The sequence below is a fragment of the Gossypium hirsutum genome, chromosome A07 (assembly GCF_007990345.1).
Source record: "Gossypium hirsutum isolate 1008001.06 chromosome A07, Gossypium_hirsutum_v2.1, whole genome shotgun sequence".
Classification (NCBI taxonomy): Eukaryota; Viridiplantae; Streptophyta; class Magnoliopsida; order Malvales; family Malvaceae; genus Gossypium; species Gossypium hirsutum.
This window is the reverse complement of record NC_053430.1, coordinates 13,956,605-13,978,950: the sequence shown is the minus strand read 5'-3', so window position 1 is coordinate 13,978,950 and position 22,346 is coordinate 13,956,605. Positions and strand designations below refer to the sequence as shown.

Sequence of the window (22,346 nt, the reverse complement as noted above, 5' to 3'; positions counted from 1 at the left end):
AGAAATTTGTGAAGCTCAAAAAAATGATAGTGAGTTGTTAGCCAAAAGAGATCAGTGTGAGTCGGATATAGAGTCAGCTTTTCAGATAAGTTCTAACAGTTGTTTGATGTTCAAAGATAGGGTATGCGTACCGAAGAATGATGAGCTTATTCGAAAGATCTTACAGGAAGCACATAGTAGTTCTTTGTCTATTCATCCAGGTAGTACAAAGATGTATAATGATTTGAAGAAAATGTATTGGTGGGTAGGAATGAAAAGGGATATTTCAGAGTTTGTTTCTAGATGCTTGATCTGTCAGCAGGTAAAGGCCGAACATCAGGTACCTTCAGGTTTATTGCAGCCTGTGCTAGTCTCTGAGTGGAAATGGGATCGAGTTACTATAGATTTTGTGACAGGATTGCCGTTGACACCAAGAAAGAAAGATGCAATATGGGTTATGATTGATAAGTTAACGAAGTCGGCTCATTTTATCCCAGTTCGTATGGATTATTCACTTGACAAGTTGGTCGAGTTGTATATTTCAGAGATAGTCAGACTACACGGGATACCGTTATCGATCATTTCAGACAGAGATCCAAGATTTACTTCACGGTTTTAGAAGAAATTGCGGAAGGCTTTGGGCACTAAGTTGAGTTTTAGTACAGCTTTCCATCCTCAAACCAACGATCAGTTAGAGAGAGTTATTCAGGTACTTGAAGATATGCTTAGATGCTGTGTACTAGAATTTCAAGGCAGTTGGGAAAAATATTTACCATTAGTAAAGTTTGCCTACAATAATAGTTATCAGTTGAGTTTAAAGATGGCACCTTATGAAGCTTTGTATGAACGTAAATGTCGTACACCTTTGTATTGGACAGAGCTTAAGGAAAATCAGATTTACGAGGTTGATCTAGTTAAGGAAACAAAAGAGAAAGTAAAAATCATCAGAGATTGCTTGAAAGCAGCCTCAGACAGACAAAAGTCGTATGCAGATTTGAAGAGAAAAGAGATTGAGTATCAAGTTGGTGACAAAGTTTTTTTGAAAGTATCCCCGTGGAAGAAAGTTCTCAGATTTGGCAAGAAAGGCAAATTAAGTCCACGTTTTATTGGACCGTTTGAAGTGATTGAGAGAGTCGAACCATTATCATATCAGTTAGCTTTGTCGATTGAGTTAGAGAAGATTCATAATGTATTTCATGTGTCTATGCTATGTCGTTATCGTTCAGATCCGTCACATGTGATTTCTCAGATAGAGGTTGAGATTCAACCAGACATGACTTACAGTGAAGAACCAGTAAAGATTCTAGCTCGAGAGGTAAAGCAATTAAGGAACAAAAGTATTGCACTTGTGAAAGTACTATGGAATAGACATGGGGTAGACAAGGCTACATGGGAAATCAAAGAGGCTATGCGAAAACAGTACCCAAATCTCTTCACAGGTAAAATTTTCGGGGATGAAAATCCTAAAGGGGGGAGAAATGTAACATCCCGAAGTATGGCCTAAACGTAACAGTGGTTACGAAACCACAAATTTAAGGTAGAAAAATTTATTTTATTATTATTTTGAGGTTCATGATATGATTGCATGATTGTGTGAAAATTTCGTGAAGAAATTCTATGCATAAAGTGCTTAAGTTGAGGTTAGGGACTAAATCGAATAATTTGCAAAACTTGCATTCTAGAAGTTTTTAGTATGAAATTGCTTTGGAATATTAATTAGGAGGGTTTAAATAACAATTTGACCAATTTTAAGTTCATGGACAAAAATTAGGACATGGAAGGAAAATTTTTAAAGTTTAGTAAGGAGAGGCAATTTGGTCATTTGGATATTAAATGAATTAAAAAGGGAAAAATAACACAAAATTTGTTATCATCTTCTTTAGTTGCTGTCAAATTTTTTCTCTCTCCATAGCTAGGATTTCTTCAATTTTCAAGCTCCATAGTAAGTGATTCCAAGCCCCGTTTTTAATGTTCTTTACGTTTTCGAAGTCTCGATAGTTCGATAAAGCTTATGCTAGCAATAATTTAAGTTAGGGTTCATATTTGGAAAAATGCCCATACGTGAAAAGTATTTATTTTGATGTTTTATGATAGAATATGAGGTCCTAGATTATGTTAGACAACTTGTGCTACTCAGTTTTAGGTAAAAACGAGTAAAAGGGCTTAATCGGTAAAAATACCTAATAGTCATAAGTGCATGTTAGAGTGTGAATTTGATGCTGCCATAGAAGGGAAAATGATAAACATGTCATAAAACATAAGAATAAGGGATAAAGTTTAATTCTCGAGCCTAGGGGAAAAAGTGTAAATATGCAAAAGTTTAGGGGCAAAAATGTAATTTTTGAAAAGTTTGAGTAAAGGACTGTTTTGATAAATGTGAATATTAAATAATTTAAATTTGCTATTATAGATCAAGAAGAACGAAATTCGGGAGTAGATTTGGGAAAAGAAAAAGTAAAGGACTAAATTGTAAAGTTTAGTCACATTTTGTATCGAGGTAAGTTTACAGTAAATAAATGCAATATTATTTTATTTTACATTATTATTTTCAATTTCCAGCATTTATATACTTATTTTCTTTGAATATTTAAAGTCGAATTAAAGGCGAAGTGACAGAGAAAAAGCATTAGGAAGCCCCGTTTGAACCTTAGGAATGTTAAGATATTGGGGTTGACAGGACAGGACAGGACAGAAATGAGCCATGTAAGTCCATATCATATATATGGCTTTGGAGACAAGAATGAGCCATGTAAGCCCATATTATATATATATGGCATTGGAGACAGGAATAATTCATGTAAGTCCATGTCGAAGACATGGCATTGGCAGGATATTGATAGATAGGAACGACCCTAGTATCCTTAGTATTCCAAGCGGTTCAACGGGTCATTGTACACATTAAATTACAGTGAATTATCAGCAAAAAGGGAAGGTAGATTATATTTATGAATAGTGAAAGGTCAGGTAAGAAAGAAGGTAAGTGAGTAAAGAAGAAGGTAGAAAATGAGAATGTAAAGAAAGTTTATGAAGCTAGGTGACATTATGTATATTTATTCATTATGTTGAATGTTGTAATTTATTTGCTTCTAAGCTTACTAAGCCTAGTGCTTACTCTCTTTATTTTCTTTTTCTTATAGTTTTTATCAAGCCACTCGGGGATCGAAGGAAACGTCGGAAACCGATCACACTATCGAAGAAATCACATTGGTATAGTTAGATGTTTCGTTTTGTGTATGGCATGTATAGGAACTTGGTTTCTTTTGATATGATATGATCAATGAATGGTGTGTAAATACTTGCTAGTGATTAACTAATAGAGTGGCTGATGATATACATGTTTAATAGTATGTATGATTAAGTAGTAACTATCACATGAAAACTAAGAAAAATGTGAAAGTAACTTAAAAACAGATTCAAGTATCAGAAATAATGTGATTTTGAAAAGTCACAAGAAATTTTAGAGACATGGGTTGATGGTGAATAATATATGAAATTAAAGCTCGTTGTGCTTATTTTCATATGGAATAAGCAAAACAGGTAAAGGTTTTGTATTTTATAGGGTATCTGAGTTTTGGTGAAATAGGGCCAGAGCAATTTCTAGATCCCCTATTTCAACTTTAGAAATTCACCATAAATTTTACAAAAATAATTAGGTGGTTTACTTTATATGGTTAGAATCCTTATTGAATCTAGTTTTAAAAGAAATAAACAGTATAGTCATATGATTTTTTTACAGAGAGAAAAGTGGTTCGTAGTAAGTAGAGGCCAGTGCAGTCGAATTTTGAAACAGGGGTAAATTTAACTAATAAACTGTACTAATTGGCTTAGTCAAAAATTCTAGAAAAAATATTAGTAGATAGATATATGAGTCTAGTTTTAGGAAAAATTTATGGATCTTAATTTCAAGTTTTGAAACTCAAGAAATGAATTTTTAAGCAACCATGACGTAAAAAAACAGTTTATTCCGAAAGTTAAAATAAGTGGTTTAGAGTTGTTTAAAAGGTAAGATAAGTTTAGTAACACCTCAAGCTTGACTCCGGTGACGGTTTCGGGCGTGGGGGTGTTACAAAACCCGCCAAGGGCGTTTTGAGACCAAATAAAATAAAAAGGGCTAAAATGAAAACCTGCAAAGGGCGCTTTGAGACTCAATAAAAAATAATAATAAAAAGAAAAAAAGGAGAGGCCAAGGTGAAAACCCGCAAAAGGGCTCCTTGAGACCAAAGGGGATTTGAGTTAAAAACCCAAAAAAGGCAGCTCAAATGTGGATCCAAAGTGGGAAGGCGGTGATTTTGCTATACTTGAATTAACAAGGAATGGGGTATATTGCATCTTGGGGCATTAACAAAGTACTTCTGATCTCCTAAACACATGTCAAGTTTGAATTGGTCTTTAAGAAGTTCGTACAAAGAAGCTCAGGTTGCGATAACAGGGGTACCTAGTCTTCATTTTTAGCAAATCAGCTATCTTTGAATTATCCCTTGTTTTTCAAGATATACATTCCCAAATTAATGGCCATTGTTGTTCTTTTGATAATTTATTCACTTTGAGCTCAAGTTCAATTCCATTCTTATCCATTATTACAATTTGATTGCAAGCATGTTGCATTGACATAATGATGAATGAACTAGTAATGTTTTCACAATAGAAGTTTTGCATATTACTCTAAGAGTTTCTAGATAATACAAGAATCTAAAGTGAAATAATTGTTTAGAATACACCAAAGTTCAAGAAATCGTCTTTTTGGTTTTTGTCCAAATGATGATTGAACAAAAGGACAAGATATAGCGTTGGTGATACAATTTTGAAGAAATGATCATTATAAAAAGGAATTATTCAAAAAAAAATGGGAAATGAAATTTTGTATACATGCAAATATCAAAAATGTACATTTGGCTATAACGCTCGAGGAGTGAGGTAGCAGATTGAACAGAGGAAAATTCAACTAGGAGTTGTATTGTTTTTGTCTCAAAAAGAATAGTGGAAGGGACATTGGAATTACAGTGGGGCAAGCTTGCTGAGCAGAATATGATTGTTGCTTTGGGATATTCTGTCAAGAGGATGGTTGAACAAATACATCAGTGATAGCATGTTAATGAACAACGAATGATGATACCTTAAATATTTTTAAAATGGAATTATTCTCATTTTTGCATATATCATTCATACAACTTTTAGTTAGGAGCATCAGACTCATTTCAATCATAACATCCTAATTACTTGGTATAAACATGCGTATATAAAATGAGAGTCGACAGGACACGTTCCCTTAGGGAACAGTGTAATGACATTGATAAAGGAAGATCTTATCTCCCTGAAGTTGCAGAGGAGCAGATCGAATATAGTGAATCTTATCTCCATGTATCGGTAATGGAGCAAATTTTACCACCAGCCTTATCTCTCTGAGATAGTAAGAGAGCAGGTTGAAGAATGAGTCTTATCTTCCTGAGGTAGCAAGGAAGCAGACTGAAGATTGAAGATCTTATCTCCCTGAAGTTGCAGCGGAGCAGATCGAGGACGACAAATCTTATCTCCATGTACCGGTAATGGAGCAGATTTAAGTCACCAGCCTTATCTCCCTGAAATTGCAGTGGAACAGGTTGAAGATATTGGTTTTATCTTCCTGAGGTAGTAAGGAAGTAGACTAAAGATTGAAGATTTTATCTCCCTAAAGTTGTAGCAGAACAGATTGAAGATGGCGAATCTTATCTCCATGTATCGGCAATGGAGCGGATTTTTACCGCCAGCCTTATCTCTCTGAGGTAGCAAGAGAGCGGGTTGAAGAATTGAGTCTTATCTTTCTGGCGTAGCAAGAAAGCAGACTAAAGATTGAAGATCTTATCTCCCTAAAGTTGTAGCGGAGCAGATTGAAGAAGGCGAATCTTATCTCCATCTATCAGCAATGGAGCATATTTTTACCGCCAGCCTTATCTCTCTGAGGTAGCAAGAGAACGGGTTGAAAAATTGAGTATTATCTTTCTGAGGTAGCAAGAAAGTAGACTAAAGATTGAAGATTTTATCTCCCTAAAGTTGTAGCGGAGCAGATAGAAGAAGGCGAATCTTATCTCCATCTATCAGCAATGTAGCAGATTCTACCGCCAGCCATATCTCTTTGAGGTAGCAAGAGAGCAGGTTGAAGAATTAAGTCTTATCTTTCTGAGGTAGCAAGAAAGCAGACTAAAGATTGAAGATCTTATCTCCCTGAAGTTGCAGTGGAGCAGATCGAAGATGGTGGATTTTATCTCCATGTATCGGCAATGGAGCATATTTTACCACCAGCCTTAATCTTTCTAAATAGTGGAGCAAATTAAAGATGGCAAATCTTATCTCCGTGTACTAGCAATAGAGCAGATTTAAACCATCAGCCCTATCTCTCTGAGGTAGCAAGAGAGCAAGTTGAAGATTGAGTCTTATCTGCAGCGAAGGGGCAAACTGAAGATCTTCCTGAGATTAAAGTCGACGATTTTTAGTGGAGTATATCCTTGAAGACGGTGAGGCTAATCGAGATTACTTGAAGAAGAAGAGCATCAAAGAGGATAGGATTCAGCAAAACCGGGCAAAATTGACCCTTTTAAAGTCTTTGTTCTATTCTCGTTACACAACAATGAGCAAAGAGGGGCAGCTGTAATAGGCCCAATTCGCCCGGCCCATAATAAAACCAAAAAATAAATAAATAATAATTCCTTAAAGTCCAAGTCTTTACAAACTATCGGGCCCAAATAACAAACTAAATTAAGAGTAGCCCAGATACAACTCTTTTTTTAACCCAGTTGAATAGCCCAATTCTCTCGGCCCATTATAAACCAAAAATAAAAAATGCCAAAACTAAAATAATAATAAAACAATAAATAACCCAAAATTAGTTAAGGTCCAAATTCTTTTACAACTAATAAAACCTAATTATTAAGCCCAAATTGCCTAGCCCGGTTGTTAACTCAACAAATCCTAGCCCATTTGAAGCACGGCCCAATGGTAAAACTGGCCCAAATGTCTAAAATCTGGTTTCAGGGGCTGAAACCCTAGCCATTCGCCTCACGCCACAGCTAGCAGTTGGTCTCCAACACCACACGTGCGCCACTAGTACCTCGCGCGCGTCTCCGCTCGTGTCTTGATACGGCTACTCCAGCAATGGAATACACGAGAAGAAAGAGCTAACCGAATTCACAACAAATGACAGCAAGAAATGTAAATTTTATTTTTTATTTTCTCTGTAAATCGGGCTATAAAAAGCCGTCGAATGTACCCGCAAAGGGAGGAACGCATACTTACGCACACTAAATATTAGAAAAGGCATTTCGAAAGCAAATTTTTGAAGGTGATTTTCCATTTTCTTTATGTTCTTTGTCGAATCATCTTATTTTATTTTTCTATTTTGTACACTACTGTATTTAAGATAATAAAAAAGAAAATGCAAGACGAGATTTTACCTTGCGAATCTGCCAAAGATTCCTCTTGGCTTCATTGAAATCGAAGTTGAAAGGGGAATCACGAAGCCGTAAATCGTCTTTTCCTGGCTCGAGTACGTCAATCGCTGATTGTTGTGGCCGATCGGCATCGGATCAAAGGGACATTAGGGTTCGGCTGCAAGGTGAAGGGGAAAGGGATTTGATTTCTTTTTTGGCTGAGTATGTTTATGTTAGGGTTTTTTAGTATTAATTAAGTGTATAAAACTGTACCGTTTAGGGCCTATGCCAATGGCCCCAAAATGTAACCGTTTAAGCCAACCCGCGTTGATATGACCCGATCGCCCCTGGGATCCGCGCGTTTCAGCGGAGAGGGGATATTTCCACATTAGGTCCTCCCCTTTTGCACAGGTCTGCAATTGCGCCTTATGTATTTTACTGCATTTTGTAATTTGGCACTATAATTTGCGCGTGTTTGCAATTTGGCCCACGTTTCGACACTGCATATTGGGATCTGGATTATTTCCAGCTTTGGTCCCTTGGTATTTGCGCGCATTGCGCATTAGTCCTCAATTTAAATTTCAAAGATTCTTAAATTATCCCTTCTATTTAAACCTTATTTTAATCCAGTTTTTTTTCATCATTTCTTTAAAATTCATTTCATAGGCATTTTTTTAGTTTTGGTTAATTATTTTTATATTTTGAGTAATTTTGATAATTGTATTTTGCTTAAAAATCATTATTGTAATTTTTTTTTTCTTTAGCATATCATTTTGACCTTTTGTATGATATTTTATATAAATGTTTTTATATTATTATATATATATACTTTATAATAAAGTTAACTTTATTCTATGTATATTATTAACATTATATTATTTCATACATATAACTGTTTTTGAATTTATTCACATATATTAATATATATATATTTGGGGTTTAAAAGGAAACCACATGTCTTATACATTATTTAAATTATTATTATACATATACAAAAACATTGGTACATATATTTAATCTATATACATTACTAAATACAGGTATTTTATACATATAGTTTTCTTTATATATATAAGTACGTTTTTAAATCTATTATATATATATAATTTATAATAAAACTAATTTAATCTTAAGTACATGCTCTTTTTACAAATAACTATTTCTTGATCTATTTATGCATATGTTTTGTAAATTTATTGTGTGTATTTCTTAGTATTATATCTTATCATGTATTTTTATTATTCTTTCACATTTTATATATTATTTAAGTTATCGTGTACATTGTCAACTTTAAAATGAATTTACATTTAAAATATTTTACATATAATTCAAACTTTTACTCTACAATATTTGTTTCCATAATTATATATCCCTAGTTTTTATGCAAATTTGTCAACTTATATATTATATATATTGTGTGTTCATTAATTCATCATCATTTTGAAAGTGTCTTATACCACATTGACTTTCAAATTTCTATTTTATTTTGTACATGTATTGTGGATCGTTTTATATTGTGCCATATTTATTGTTGTTGTATATTATTTATTCATTGTTTTATTTATTATATCAATTGTTCTTCATCCATGATTAAGAATTTGATTACATTTTACTTAGAATAGTTGTATTTATTTGTTGGATTTATTAATTGTGGTTTATTGTACTTTATGTGTGCATTATCTCATGTTTATCCTTTTCAATACAAATGTTTCCTCGCAATAAATTAAGTATTCTATCTTATTTTTTAAAAAACAAGTAAATGTGTTTTAAGCTAATTTCCAAATTTCCTTATCATTCAAAGATTCCAAAATAAGGCAATATTCAATATTTGGGAATTCGGGAAATCGTGTCCTACCGTGCTGGATATGATTTTTCGTTGAACTAAATTTTTGGATATCCTTTTATAATTTTAGCGTTTGAGCTTTTGAAAGTCAAAAATTAATCGTATTTTTGAAGGTATAAAGGATCTTGTCCAATCGTGCTGAATATGATGCTGCATATCTTTGAAACGAGAGAATTTTGACAGCTAACTTGAACTACTCAAACATTTTTAAAAAACCATACTTTCGAAAGATCCTTTTTAAAATCTTTGATATAAGGATGGCACTGAATCAATTTGGTACCAATTTTTGGGCGTAATAAGGGCCCTATCCCTTCCTCATGCGTAACCGACTCCTGAACCCATTTTTTTTAATTTTATGTGAACCAAAATTGTTTTAAGTGGAACAAAAAGTTTTAGTAGGTAACCCAATCACACCTAAACAAAGAGATTGGTGGCGACTCTACATTTGTTTTTAAAAAGTCGATTCCCGTTTTTCCTTTCAAAATAAAAATGATTTCGACACTTTGTATTGATTTGATTCTAGTTCTAGTTATTTATGATTATACACATACTTGTAAAAATTCTTTAAAAACCAATTTTTTATTAGCTCTTTTTAAATTTATTCTAGCTTAAATTACACCAAATGTGAGTTATCTCTAAAATTATTTTAATTTAATTTTTGACATATTTTAATTATTAATATATTTTAAAACTATCTTTTGATTCTGATTATAATTTATTCATATATGTTTTATTGTAATTATAATTCTACTTATAATTTTTTTTAAATAAAATAAAAGCATTTCTTATCAATAAAAAGTTGAAGATGATAGATATTTCAACTTAAAGTGATTAGACTGAAATATTCCATTTAATGTTGAAGAATTTTAATTAAATGTCAAACGTTTTGATACAAAGGGAAAAGAAATCAACATTGCTATAAAAGCCCCCCTTTTTCTTGGTTAAATTCCTTGTTCTGACTAGTATTGAAAACGAATATAAAAGCTTATTGTAATGAAACCTAAACCATCCAATTTTATTAAATAAATATATAGGTTCTTTGTCATGTTTTACACGAAACCCAAATTTTTGCCAACTCAAATTAAAAATTTTAATTCCATTTAATTATAAAAAATAATAATTTAGTGTAATAGTGAAGTTAGTTTCTGTACTTGTATATAATTTAGTATTTAGTCCACCTTCTTTGGAAGGGAAAATTTAATTTCTCTTATTTTTTCAATTTAAAAATTTTAATCTGGTCATTTTTGTTATTGATAGTTTCTATAAAAATTTGTCAATTTATTGTGGTCATTTTCAGTCAACCATATGTTATGTCATATGAGGGCGGTCTAATCAAAATTATAAAGTGACAAATTTTTACAGAAAATACTTACAATTTTAATGATTAGACTAATATTTTTAAATAAAAAAAGTAGGACTTAATTCTTAACTTTTGAAGTTTTGGGATGAAATCTCAAATTTTGATAAGGTATAAGGACTAAGATAATATTTTAACCTAAAAAAAACTTGAAATGGCAATGCATTTAGGCAGGTTATAATTGAGTATGTTGGCATCCATGAATGAATGCACTATGGACAACCTAAAACGAATGTTGTTGGCTTAAAAAAAAATGCATTAAATATGTGGTGTTTAGAGTAGACGAAGTTGATAGAAAAAAATACATGTATAAATATATACTTAATTATGGATATTAATTATTTTAATTAAAAAATTTTGCAAACAGCTTTAAAAATTTAAGTTTTTTTTAATAGTTTTATTATAAATTTTGATTATATCTGTTTTTTATTTATATAATGCTTAAAACTATCCTCTTGACCTCTTCCCAACACATAAATAGGAAGATAATGCATTTCAGTGTACTCGAACCCATTTTATCTTGTATTGGCAACAATATTCATACCAATTTTAATGTATAAATATATATATTTATATTTAAATCCATTGAAAATTATAAAATTGTAAATTAGTATAATAGTAAAATTGTCTTTTGCCTGCCTCATACTAATTAATAATTAAATTTTGTCCCTCAAATTTTTTCTGCTTTCACCATTGGATCCCATGTATACTGAAGAGTTATTTGGCCCGCTCTCAGTGGAGTTAAATATCCACAAATAAGGGTAAAACACTATCACCCGTTCGTAAGTAATATTTTAAAAATAACATGATAAAAAAAACCCTATTTGTAAAGTTGAAATTAGTGGACAAAATAATAATATATAGAGTAAATTTTATTAGTAGTCACTCAACTATTTGTAAATTTTTTTGGGCAATTAAATTATGAAAAGTTACAAAATAGTCACTCAATTATAAGTAAATTTCTTTTTTCTGTCAACCCCTATAAAAAGTTACAAAATAGTCGCACAATATTTAATTTTTATTTTATTTTGCACCAGTTGACTAACAACGACGACTTTTAAAATTAACATAATAGTAATTTTAAACTTTAACATTTATAAATTATATCAATTAAGTCTTGATTTTTAAAAAAATTAACCCTCAATATTTACACATTTCGTAATCTGGTCTTCTTTTCTCAGTTTTATTTTTCTTTGTGACATTGAGGGTTAATTTTAAAAGAATGAGAAAATATTTAAAAAAATTATCTTGAATTTTTGGATATTTCCATTTGTTTTATATTTTTAACCAAATTGAGCTAATAAATTTCTTTTTAGCTAAAATGGTTACAAAGAGAAGCAAAACGGTAAAAAATATCAAATTACACAATGTATAAATGTTGAGAGTTAAATTTTTTTAAAATTAAAATTAAATTGACATGATATATAAATATTAAAGATTAAAATTATTATTATGTCAATTTTAAAAATTATAATAATAAAAAATAAATAATTGAGTGCTTATTTTATAAATATTCATAATTAGGCGAGAAATGAGTGGCTACGGGATGAAAAAAATGGAGGGGTAGGATGGTGAAAGGAAAAAGAGAGGAAAGTGAAAAGGCAAAACTTTTGGTGGAATATTCCTTTTTTGTCTCTCTCCCTCACTTTCATTCAACCCCAAATCCAAGGCAAAGGGCAAAGCATATTCTTTAGAATCTTCTCTTTATTTCCTTTACCCTCCACCCTTTTCTTTTCTTTATTCCCCTATTTTTTTAAAATTTATTTCATTTCATACTATTTTACCTGTGACATATTTAATTAAACAAAACTTCAAGTTTAAATTATAAAGATAAGATAGTAAAATTAAGTTATTTTTGGTGATGAGGAGGATTATCCATCCTTTGAACCAAAACTTGACAATTATACCAACTTTAATAATATTAAATATATCAAGCTTTAGTTCATATATTTAATTAGTTTTAAACAATATTCACAAACATAAGGCTAAAAAACAATCAACCATCAAATTTCTAAACTTTGACGCCATACACCTCTTAATGACCACTTCATTTTTAATCATTTTTATTTTTCAAAATTACATTTTAAAAAGCAAACAAATATCTAAAATTTATGAAAATATCTTTAAAAAAGTCAATTAAGGACTAAAATGAATATATTTTATATACTAGGGATTCTATCCATAATTATAAACATTTACCGTTCTTTCTTTCATGCCACCTCTGGTCCCTCATATTCTCTCTCCATTTTTGCACTAAAATTTCTCACTAAAAAAAAAACCTCGGATTTGGATATATATAAATAAACCATGTTCATCACCCCCATTTCCAGTCACCCTTAACCTCCCCCCATTTTAATCCTCACCTTGCCTTCACCATCCCCAAGGTTTTTTTTTTTTAACAGTTGCCTCCATTACCTTATAACCCAAGTCAGAATCATCCCTTACCCAAAAAAGCACATTCCCCTTTGATCCCATACCCTCTTTCTCTTTCTTCATAACTTTATATTTATATATATTTATATATTTCATGAAAGACGACACTGCAACAACAACCGAGCTGATCCAAAACCAGCACCAAAAAGGGAACCAAGAGATGTGCAGAGCCACGGAAGTCGTTTCCACCGTTGAACGAGTCGTCGACATGTCGTCGCCGGTCATGTCACAGGATGAACTTAACTTGATCCCTCCTTTGAACTTTGCTATGGTTGACAATGGCATTTTCAGGTCAGGTTTCCCTGATTCTGCCAACTTCTCTTTTCTTCAAACACTTCGTCTTCGTTCCATCATGTAAGTCCCCTTCCTCTTCAAGTTTGTTCCTTTAATAATATGCTTTTTACATGCAAATTTTTGAACTTTTGAGTGAAAGGGTCTTTTTTATTTTTGTTTAAATGTTTAGATATTTGTGTCCTGAACCATACCCAGAAGCCAACAATGAATTTTTAAAGTCTAATGGAATCAAGCTGTTCCAGTTTGGAATTGAAGGTTACAAGGTAAATTCTCCTTTTTTTTCCTCCTCAAAATTGCTTGCTTTTTTATTCACACCAATTGAGCTTCTTAATTTGGTTTGAAATTTAATATTTTTATTGGCAATTGAGATCAAATGTGTTTTTGATGAGGATCTTGGCCAAATAATTGCTCAAGTTCGTAATTTTTACATTTAATGGCTTAGAATAGTATATCATTAGCTGGATAAGTGTCTTAAACACTAATGAAGGGCTAATTTAATTATGGTGGCCTACATGTCAATTATTATGTTGTGAATTAGCTTTTACTTGATTAAAGATTAGCTGCAAGATTGGGAAGAATGTTTTCTTTTTAGTCCCTTTTTCCGGTAATTGAAACTGTCTTGGATTGTGTGGAAAGCATTTGATTTCAGCTGTGCATTGTAGTCTTAAAGATTTGCTTATTGGTTTCAAATTCTAGTTTCAATCTATGAAGAACTTGAAGAACTGAGAATGCCTTATTTGTTTTGGTATATGATCTAACATATATATATATGTGTGTGTGTGTATATAGCGAGATTAGTGGCAAAAGGTCTTTGTATGTCGGGTTTTGATTTTTCTGAACTTAATAAGCCTCTTATCTTCTTTACAGTTATTTTATAGTTTATGGACATATAATAGTGGGATGTCAATATATTATTGTCTTTTTGTCCATCAGCTCTTAGTAGAACTTGCTTAGCTGCTGTATATATGTATGTATATATGTGTATATATAACACTTGCCTTCTATTATGTGTATGGGAAATTTTTCCTTAATCAATCAATAAGTCATTTGTGTTTTGCATATGAAAAGAGCAAGAGGTGTTTTCGGATTGATTATGATGGTACTATTTTTCAATTGGAGTTTCATGATAATGAGTCCAATAAATGTTGATTATAAAGGGTCAAATTTTACCAAAAGTCTGGATGACGCTTGATTCGTTGTCAAATGCGATATAATTTCAGTATCGTGTTAACGGATCTTCGATCTGCAAGTAAGGAAACAAAAAAGAGTTAACTGGTTTTGGTCCTGAAATGATAGAAGATAATTAGTGCATGAGCTTGACATTATCATCATATGTATACTGGAGATCATGGCTACTACCTTGAATGTATGGTTGATTATAGTGTGATGATTTAAAGTGATTCGATGTCCTATGTTCATATCTAATGTCTTGTAGGTTTAGTATATATACTTTCTTTGTTCAAGGTTTAGAATTAGTAGCAGTGATATATATGTGTATGTATGTAGCTGAGTTTAGGATCATTTTTATGTCTTGACAATCGGGATGTCCTACGTACTTTGAAACCATATCTTATGATAGAAACTAATTGACACATTTCATCCAGGAGCCATTTGTAAATATTCCACAGGACACAATCCGCGAAGCTCTAAAAACTCTACTTGGTACTACAAGCTTTTTAACATTTCCGAACATGGTTGATTAGTTTTCGATAAATCTAATTTTATCTTTCTGCAATGCAGATGTAAGGAATCATCCAGTTTTAATTCACTGTAAACGAGGAAAGGTAGTTGCATGTTAGTTTTTCGAGTTTCTTTATGAGAAAGTTAATACCTTCCGAGTTTGATAATGTTGTTTTGTTCTTGTATTTCCAGCACCGAACCGGTTGTCTCGTCGGATGCTTGAGGAAATTACAAAGATGGTGTTTGTCATCCATATTCGATGAGTACCAAAGATTTGCTGCGGCAAAAGCTAGAGTTTCCGATCAAAGGTTCATGGAATTGTTCGATATTTCTAGCCTGAAGCATCTACCAATGTCGTTTTCTTGCTTGAAAAGGTAATGAGTTCCCTGAATTCGAATAAAAGTCATACATAAAAGCAAATGTCCGGTTGCCATGGCAGATGCAACGATTATCCGAGTAGTTATATATATATAAACCATGTTTCATTCTGGAAATCATTGTTAGGTTTGTTTTAAGGTTTTTCAGACATGTTTTTACAGCTATTCTTATTGTCATGATTATAGACAAGGCAGGTAGATTTAAAGCAATGTAAACACATGATTCTTGTTGACTACTTCAATAATTACCAATATTTCATATACAAAATAGTTTTTCATAAGATTCATTGGCAATATTGAAAAAAAATGTAACATTTATTTACTGTATAGTGCATGCATTCATCTATCAATTCAATGCTTTTAAGAACAATGGGTGTTGCATTGCTGTACAGTGCATGTGTGTCTTGTCTACCCTTTCAAAACCTTGGCCTTTCGTGGGTTCCAATGGACATATTTGTTATGTTCCCCTGCTGGAACGAACCTTTTTTTTAATTGCATTTTCTCCTTTTGGAATTAAGGTATTTTTATCCGTTTAAAATTCGTAATTGTTGTTTCTAATAATTATGTTATTTACTAGTTGGTTTCAAATTTGTTAGAATATGCAAGTTATTTTTGGAATTTAGTTCTCTTGTTTTTATTTTGAGAATTTTAGTTTTTTTCTTAATTTTTGAATTTAAAAATAAAAATCTAATTATTAATACCATTAAAATCAGATTTATTATTTCATTTTTATTATTCTAAAGTTATTAAATGAGTATTTATTTTTCAAGTAAAATATATAAAAAAAAATACGAAAGCTTCAAAACGTACATTAACCTTTCAAGTCTATTGGAGCCCAAACGTTTTGTACTTTTTCAAGTTCCCGGCAACATTTTGCAGCCTGAGATGCTATAGTTGTCTTTTTTTTTTTTTTCTTTGGGTTAATTTTCACCGGTCATCCTTTGGCTATAACTGAACTTCTAAATTGGATCTGACATTTGAAAAATATTATGGTATCAATCAGATTCTTCCATCGGTTTAGGCATTAAATAGCAGTTCATTTAGATGAGGTATGAATAGGGTTTATGTTTAACACTGGTGTATATATATATATATTTTAATTTTTTAAGACAAATCAGACAATTATTTATTTCAGATTATAGGTGATTGTATTGTTGGAGAATGTATGTCCCCCTCATTTTCATGAAATAGAAAGTCATGGTCTAACATTCTATGATGTATCAAAAATAAAAGAAATTGTCAAAATCAACATTTTTGTACAAGTCGATATTCACAGGTTAAAATCCAAGTAGCCCAAAATATTAGCCAGCAACAAGCCATGCTTTCGGCACCCCAACCTAGTTAGGCTTAGAGAAAGATGAGTTGGCCCAAACTTAAATTATATGATTTTTATTTAAATTTAATTATATAAATATTGATTTGATTATATCTTTAATAGTTTCCATTTTTAATTGTGAGCTTTTGGTTGAGCTGGATTTGAATGAAGTACAATGATGTTCCCATCTTTAATTTTTAAAATAATTTTTTAGTTTTGCCCAGCATAGCTAATCTTCTATATAGCTTTGCCCTCCATCTCCAAAAAAACTTAAAACAAATATCAATGTTAAAAAATTCGTAACGAATTAATTAAAAATCAATAATTTATTGTATGCAAACTTTTACCACTGGAACAAAATAGAGGTTGAATTTTTTTTAGAAAAACTGGTTTATATGTATTGGATGTTTGATCCGGTTTGCTTAAACAATGACACCAAACCATGCTTTGAGTCATCTTCCTTTGTGGCTATTAAAGGAGAGTTGAGGATCCATTGAATCTGCTCTAACTCTAAATATATGTATATTTTATATAAAATCTATTCCTTGTGTATGCAAAGATCCACCTTAATTACTTTTGCAAAAGAAGACAAACAAACACATACATACATACATATTCCATTGGCAGCAAAATAAAGATTATATCCTCAAAAGTGAAAAATGATGTTTGAGATTCTTCTTTTATTCTCTCATTATAACTACTCCACTTTTGATTTACTTACTTTAAAGCTTAATTAATTATGTGGATTATAACAAAGTTAAGTAATCTTCAATATTTTACTCCCCCCAAAAAAAAAGTCACAGCTAAGAGAAAATATCTTTATTTTATAAAAAATCACAGTATAATCTTTGACTAATCTATATAAGATTGTTTCCTTTTTCCACAACATTAGTCCTTAATCAAGGGCTGGTATAGATTTAAAATGGGTTTTTACAAATAATGTCATTTGATTTAAAATTATCGGATTGTATCTTTTATAAAGGGGAAGTGATTCATTTATGTATATTTTTGTATGATTTTCGTTTTAATGTTCTAACTATTGAATTTATTACTATAATTGTACTTGTTATATAAAGTTCTAAGTCGATTCAATATCTCTATTGTATAGATATAAAATATTGTATATATTAATATTTATTGAACATTAATTCGATTTTTTACATAAAACAAATAGTAAAAAAAATTAATTTAAATCAAATTCAACATATGTGATCTATATGAATAGAATATAAAATATGACGATTAGATCGTTGAAATGTTAAATCATACAAAAATATACAAAAAGGTACTAATAATTTTATACTAGTGTCAATAAATATATTTTTTTACGAAATATTACTCGCTATAAAATTTTAAAATTAGTCTACAATTTTGACCTTTAAAATAAATATGTATATATATATATGAATTTTAGTTGTTTTCTTTCTTTTTTTTTGGTAGGAATATGAGATTCACCATTCAAAATACATCATGGTTATAAAGTTATATGCTGCATTCACCATATTTTGGATGATATATTATTTTAATTCATTAATGTAAATTACATGATCTTCTTTTATGACTTTTCTTCCAAAGATTGATCCGCCAGCCACTGGAAATAATTTATTTCATTAAAACATTAGGTTTATGTCATACACAAAGTCATCCAAGTTTTCTTTTTTCCCACAAATAAGTAATTAACAATTAAAAAAGTCAACAAGGAGTTCCTCAAATTCAATCCTCTTTTATGTTGGATTTATTCTAACTATTGTTAGATATACTTTGTCAAAGTCTTGCAATGTCAAGACGAGTCTTGTTAGAAAATTACATTGCATTTCAGCAAATTAACACTTCTCTTTATTATTTGTCACTCACATCTTTTATAATTCCTTCTCATCTTATTAACTTAATAAGAAAAACCTAAACTGCATTATGTTTGACACAAGGGTGGCACCTAAAATAGAAAAACATCACATTCACCTCTTTATATTTTATAAAGTTATAAATAATTAAATTGCATTTTGACACCTATAAAATTTTAATTTAATTTTTTAAAAATATTAAAAATATAAATTAATACAATATTAAATAACTCGAAAAAACACATAACTCGATTCTTATCCTAAATTCTGCCTTAATTCAATTACAGCTCATAAATTAGAAAAGAACATGTCACTCATAGGAATTACTCTAAAATATGACCGACATTCGCACTGTGTTTTGAAATTTCCACCTTCCTTAATTAAGTCATAATAAGATTGAATGAAATGGCAGGTGTGAAAATGTTGTTTCCCTATAAAGATTCTTTATACATGGATTCAAATCCCAACCACTTTGGACCAACATATCAGTATTACTGTCTCTCCCGACACATTTGAAACTATAATTAAATAACAGCTTTTATGTCCATCAAAATTCTACTTGTATGGTTGTACCTGTTCAGCTAATAAAGTTATCAATTTAAATTAAATAAATAGGAAAAACAAGCACCCTATATGATTATTGCATTTCTTCATGTTCCTTACTGGCAACCCACCATTTCCTTTGTAAGTAATTTTATTCTATCAAACATATCACAACATAAATCTTTTCTACTTCAATGTTACATTGTATAGTATAGTAGAAATTGACAGGGTCGTCACTGTTTAGAATATTCAATCAAAACACTCACCTACAGTAAACACTGACTTCTTTTTTCTTTAATACACCATTAAAAAGCTTAAAATAGATTAACAGTACCCCTTTCTTGATCAAACACAAAGCTACGTAAGGTATTGAATTCTCTTTTAAGCTGTTACAATGGGAGCAGTTGCTTCCCTGGCTTTCATGGCTTCAAACCTGGGCTCCTTGGCCTGGAATTTAAGCACTGCGTAAAGCTTCATGTAATCTTCGAACACAAATTTTGGGTACAATCCTTTCTTCTCTTCTTCTTCTTTCTCCACCAGGGCTGGCGCCGGGTAGATAATGGCGTCGCTGCCGGGGTTATAGAACGAAGCTATCGACATGCGAGCCCCGTCGGTTTGGGCAATCACCCTGTGCTCCACGCTCTTGTATTTGCCATTGGTGATCACCTCCAGCTGGTCTCCCAGGTTGATCACGATAGAGTGGCGCAAGGGGGGGACATCCACCCATTCCCCGTCTTTAAGAACCTGAAGGCCGCCCACTTGGGGATCTTGGAACAGCAAGATGATGCCACCGGCGTCCGTGTGGGCTCTGAGTCCCTTGATTTTGTCTGGGGTGGGACATGGTGGGTAGTTGCTAACTTTGGTGCCAAAGGTGGGACCTTTTGCCCCGTAGAAAGCCTTTTTCAGATATCCTTTTTCTAGACCAAGGTTCTCACAGAACAAGTCCAGCAGCTCCTCTGCTAGTTTCTCCAATTTCAATGCAAATTCTTTCATCACCTTCCTGTATTCATCGGTTAGATCTGGGATTTCAGCCATGTTTGATTCAGGGAGATGGCGCAAATAGAAAGTACTTTCCCAGTCCATATCAGTAACCTCAGCCTGGAGACCCTCAAGGGCCTTGCTTGCCACCAGTTCCTTAAACCTTTGCTCCATGCATTTCTTGTAATGCTCCTTCGTCAAGCTTTCCACTCTGTCCATAAAATCATAGGGAATCCCATGGTTCAATACCTGTACCAAATGAACCGCGCTAATAATTAGCAAAAATCTACCAAGGAGAATAGAGTATATGTACATATAAAGTAGCAATCGGTACCTCAAAGAAGCCCCAATTCTCGCAGGCATCTTTGATTAGATCCATGGTTACTGCTCTCTCACCATTCAGTTTCTCCAAGTTGATCACTGGGAATTTTGCCATTTCTCTTGCCACTTTTTTTTTTCTCTCTAAAAATCTCTCAGAGTGACGCTGTTTTACGTTGGGGGTGTTATTATGCAAAAGCTTAGATTTGTTTAATGAAGAATGGAGGGAAGGGGTATGGTGGTATTTATAGATAGTTTTAGAAGTGAGGTTTAAAGGTATATAATTCAAGTGGATGTCGGCTTGTGGATCAGAAATTAATAGTATCAACAAATTAACAAAGGAAGAAAGGAGGAAATATGGAAAATAATACTACTACTGGTACAAGCATAACTCCAATTTTAAAATCATTTCTTAAATGTGGTACTTAAAAAGTAAAGCCTTTTTTAAAAAAAAAAAAGTCATAAGCTACTTTACAAAAAGGTATGATTGAAAGTAAAATAATAATATAATACAATTAGAAGTAGATACATTATCTAATAATTAATATATTTATGAAAATTTTTTATATTTGAGTGATTATATTCGAATTTTGTCATAAATAAATATCATGTATAATTTTTTAACAATTATTTTAGATTTAATATTATCGTATATAAGCCATGCTCAAATTTATTCCATATAAGTCTAAATATATAAATTTAAATATAAAATACTTGTTAAAAGTATATTAGAAAAATCAAACAAAATCTAAGGCTAAAACTGATTTGCGACGTTGAAGTAGCTATCAACTCTTAGGAGCTTTGTGTGTTGGGTTTGGACACATTTTGATGGCTGTTTTTGAGCCATTTCTTTCTTAATATTTGACCAAAATTAATTTGGTCCACTCCTTTGATTAAGTTAAGAATTTATTGGTAACCAAAGGAAGGTGCATAGCTCTTTCGCACCATTCCACTCCTTGACCGTCAAATAAATTTATATTCTATGTATTTCATAAAAATTAAAATTTAGAATAAATTTTACAAATGGTCATGCAATTATATTTGTGTTCCTGTTTTAGTCACTCAATTTTAAAAATTTTCAATATAGCACTAATGTTTGAGTTTGTTCTTGTTTTAGTTATCTACTATTAAATTGATAGCAAAAAGCTTTTTTCTAATTAGTATAATAACACATTTAGTCCACAATACTTACTTATTCTATCAATTTGATCCTAATTTTAAATAATTTAATAAATTTAACATTCATATTTACAAATTCTATAAACTTCTTAACCAAAGCTTTCAACGTTTAAAACAAAGTCATGCCACATCTATTAATTGTTTTATTTATGGTTGAAATTGTCCAATTTGGTACATAACCCTTTTTGTTTATATTTTCAAGATGTTGGTGTTAGAAATTAACTAAACAACATTAAAAAATAATAGAAAATACAAATTAAAAAATATACTATATAGTAAATTTATATAAATAAATTAATATTTGTAAAAAATAAAATTTCACTCTAACTAGAATAATTTTAGTTTTTAATTAATTTGGTAAATTATTTTACACTAAATCAAATTATTAGTGATACGTACCACTTATTGTGGATTTAAAAATAAAAAAATAATTTAAAATAAATGAAGCACATAATAATCTATTAATCAATTTATAACTAAAAAAATCATAATCAATGTAACAAAAGGAAATTCAATTCATTCTTTCACCTTTTTTTTTTCTTATGAAAAATTAAATGTTATATTTTTTTTCTTATACAACTATTGATTAAACAATTGAATTTTTCAAATCCATATTTTTTAACTCTGGATTTAATTTTTAATTTCAAGTACCAACTTCAAGTACTATTTCTATGTACCTTAAAGGAAATATCATACCGTTAACAATAGTAGTAAAGGCTTGTTTGATAGATTGTTGAAAAATTAAATCTATTAAAAATATTAATTTTCAATATATTTAATTTGTTGTTCATGTTTGATAATCCAAAATA

The 22,346-nt window shown here is 31.0% G+C and overlaps 2 protein-coding genes across 2 annotated transcripts; one reads left to right on the top strand and one right to left on the bottom strand.

The window, feature by feature from the left end:
- The first annotated feature begins 12,846 nt into the window (after positions 1-12,846).
- Positions 12,847-15,644, top strand: LOC107957213 (tyrosine-protein phosphatase DSP1). Its single transcript, XM_016892668.2, has 5 exons — positions 12,847-13,366; positions 13,476-13,569; positions 14,911-14,968; positions 15,047-15,090; positions 15,179-15,644. Exons 1-5 carry the CDS (start codon positions 13,107-13,109, stop codon positions 15,362-15,364), a joined length of 642 nt encoding a protein of 213 aa, XP_016748157.1. The 5' UTR covers positions 12,847-13,106; the 3' UTR covers positions 15,365-15,644.
- Positions 15,645-19,195: 3,551 nt separating this feature from the next.
- Positions 19,196-20,747, bottom strand: LOC121232137 (1-aminocyclopropane-1-carboxylate oxidase 3). The gene is made up of 2 exons (XM_041117607.1): positions 20,375-20,747; positions 19,196-20,289 (listed from the first exon to the last, which is right to left on the bottom strand). Exons 1-2 carry the CDS (start codon positions 20,474-20,476, stop codon positions 19,444-19,446), a joined length of 948 nt encoding a protein of 315 aa, XP_040973541.1. The 5' UTR covers positions 20,477-20,747; the 3' UTR covers positions 19,196-19,443.
- Positions 20,748-22,346: the final 1,599 nt, after the last annotated feature.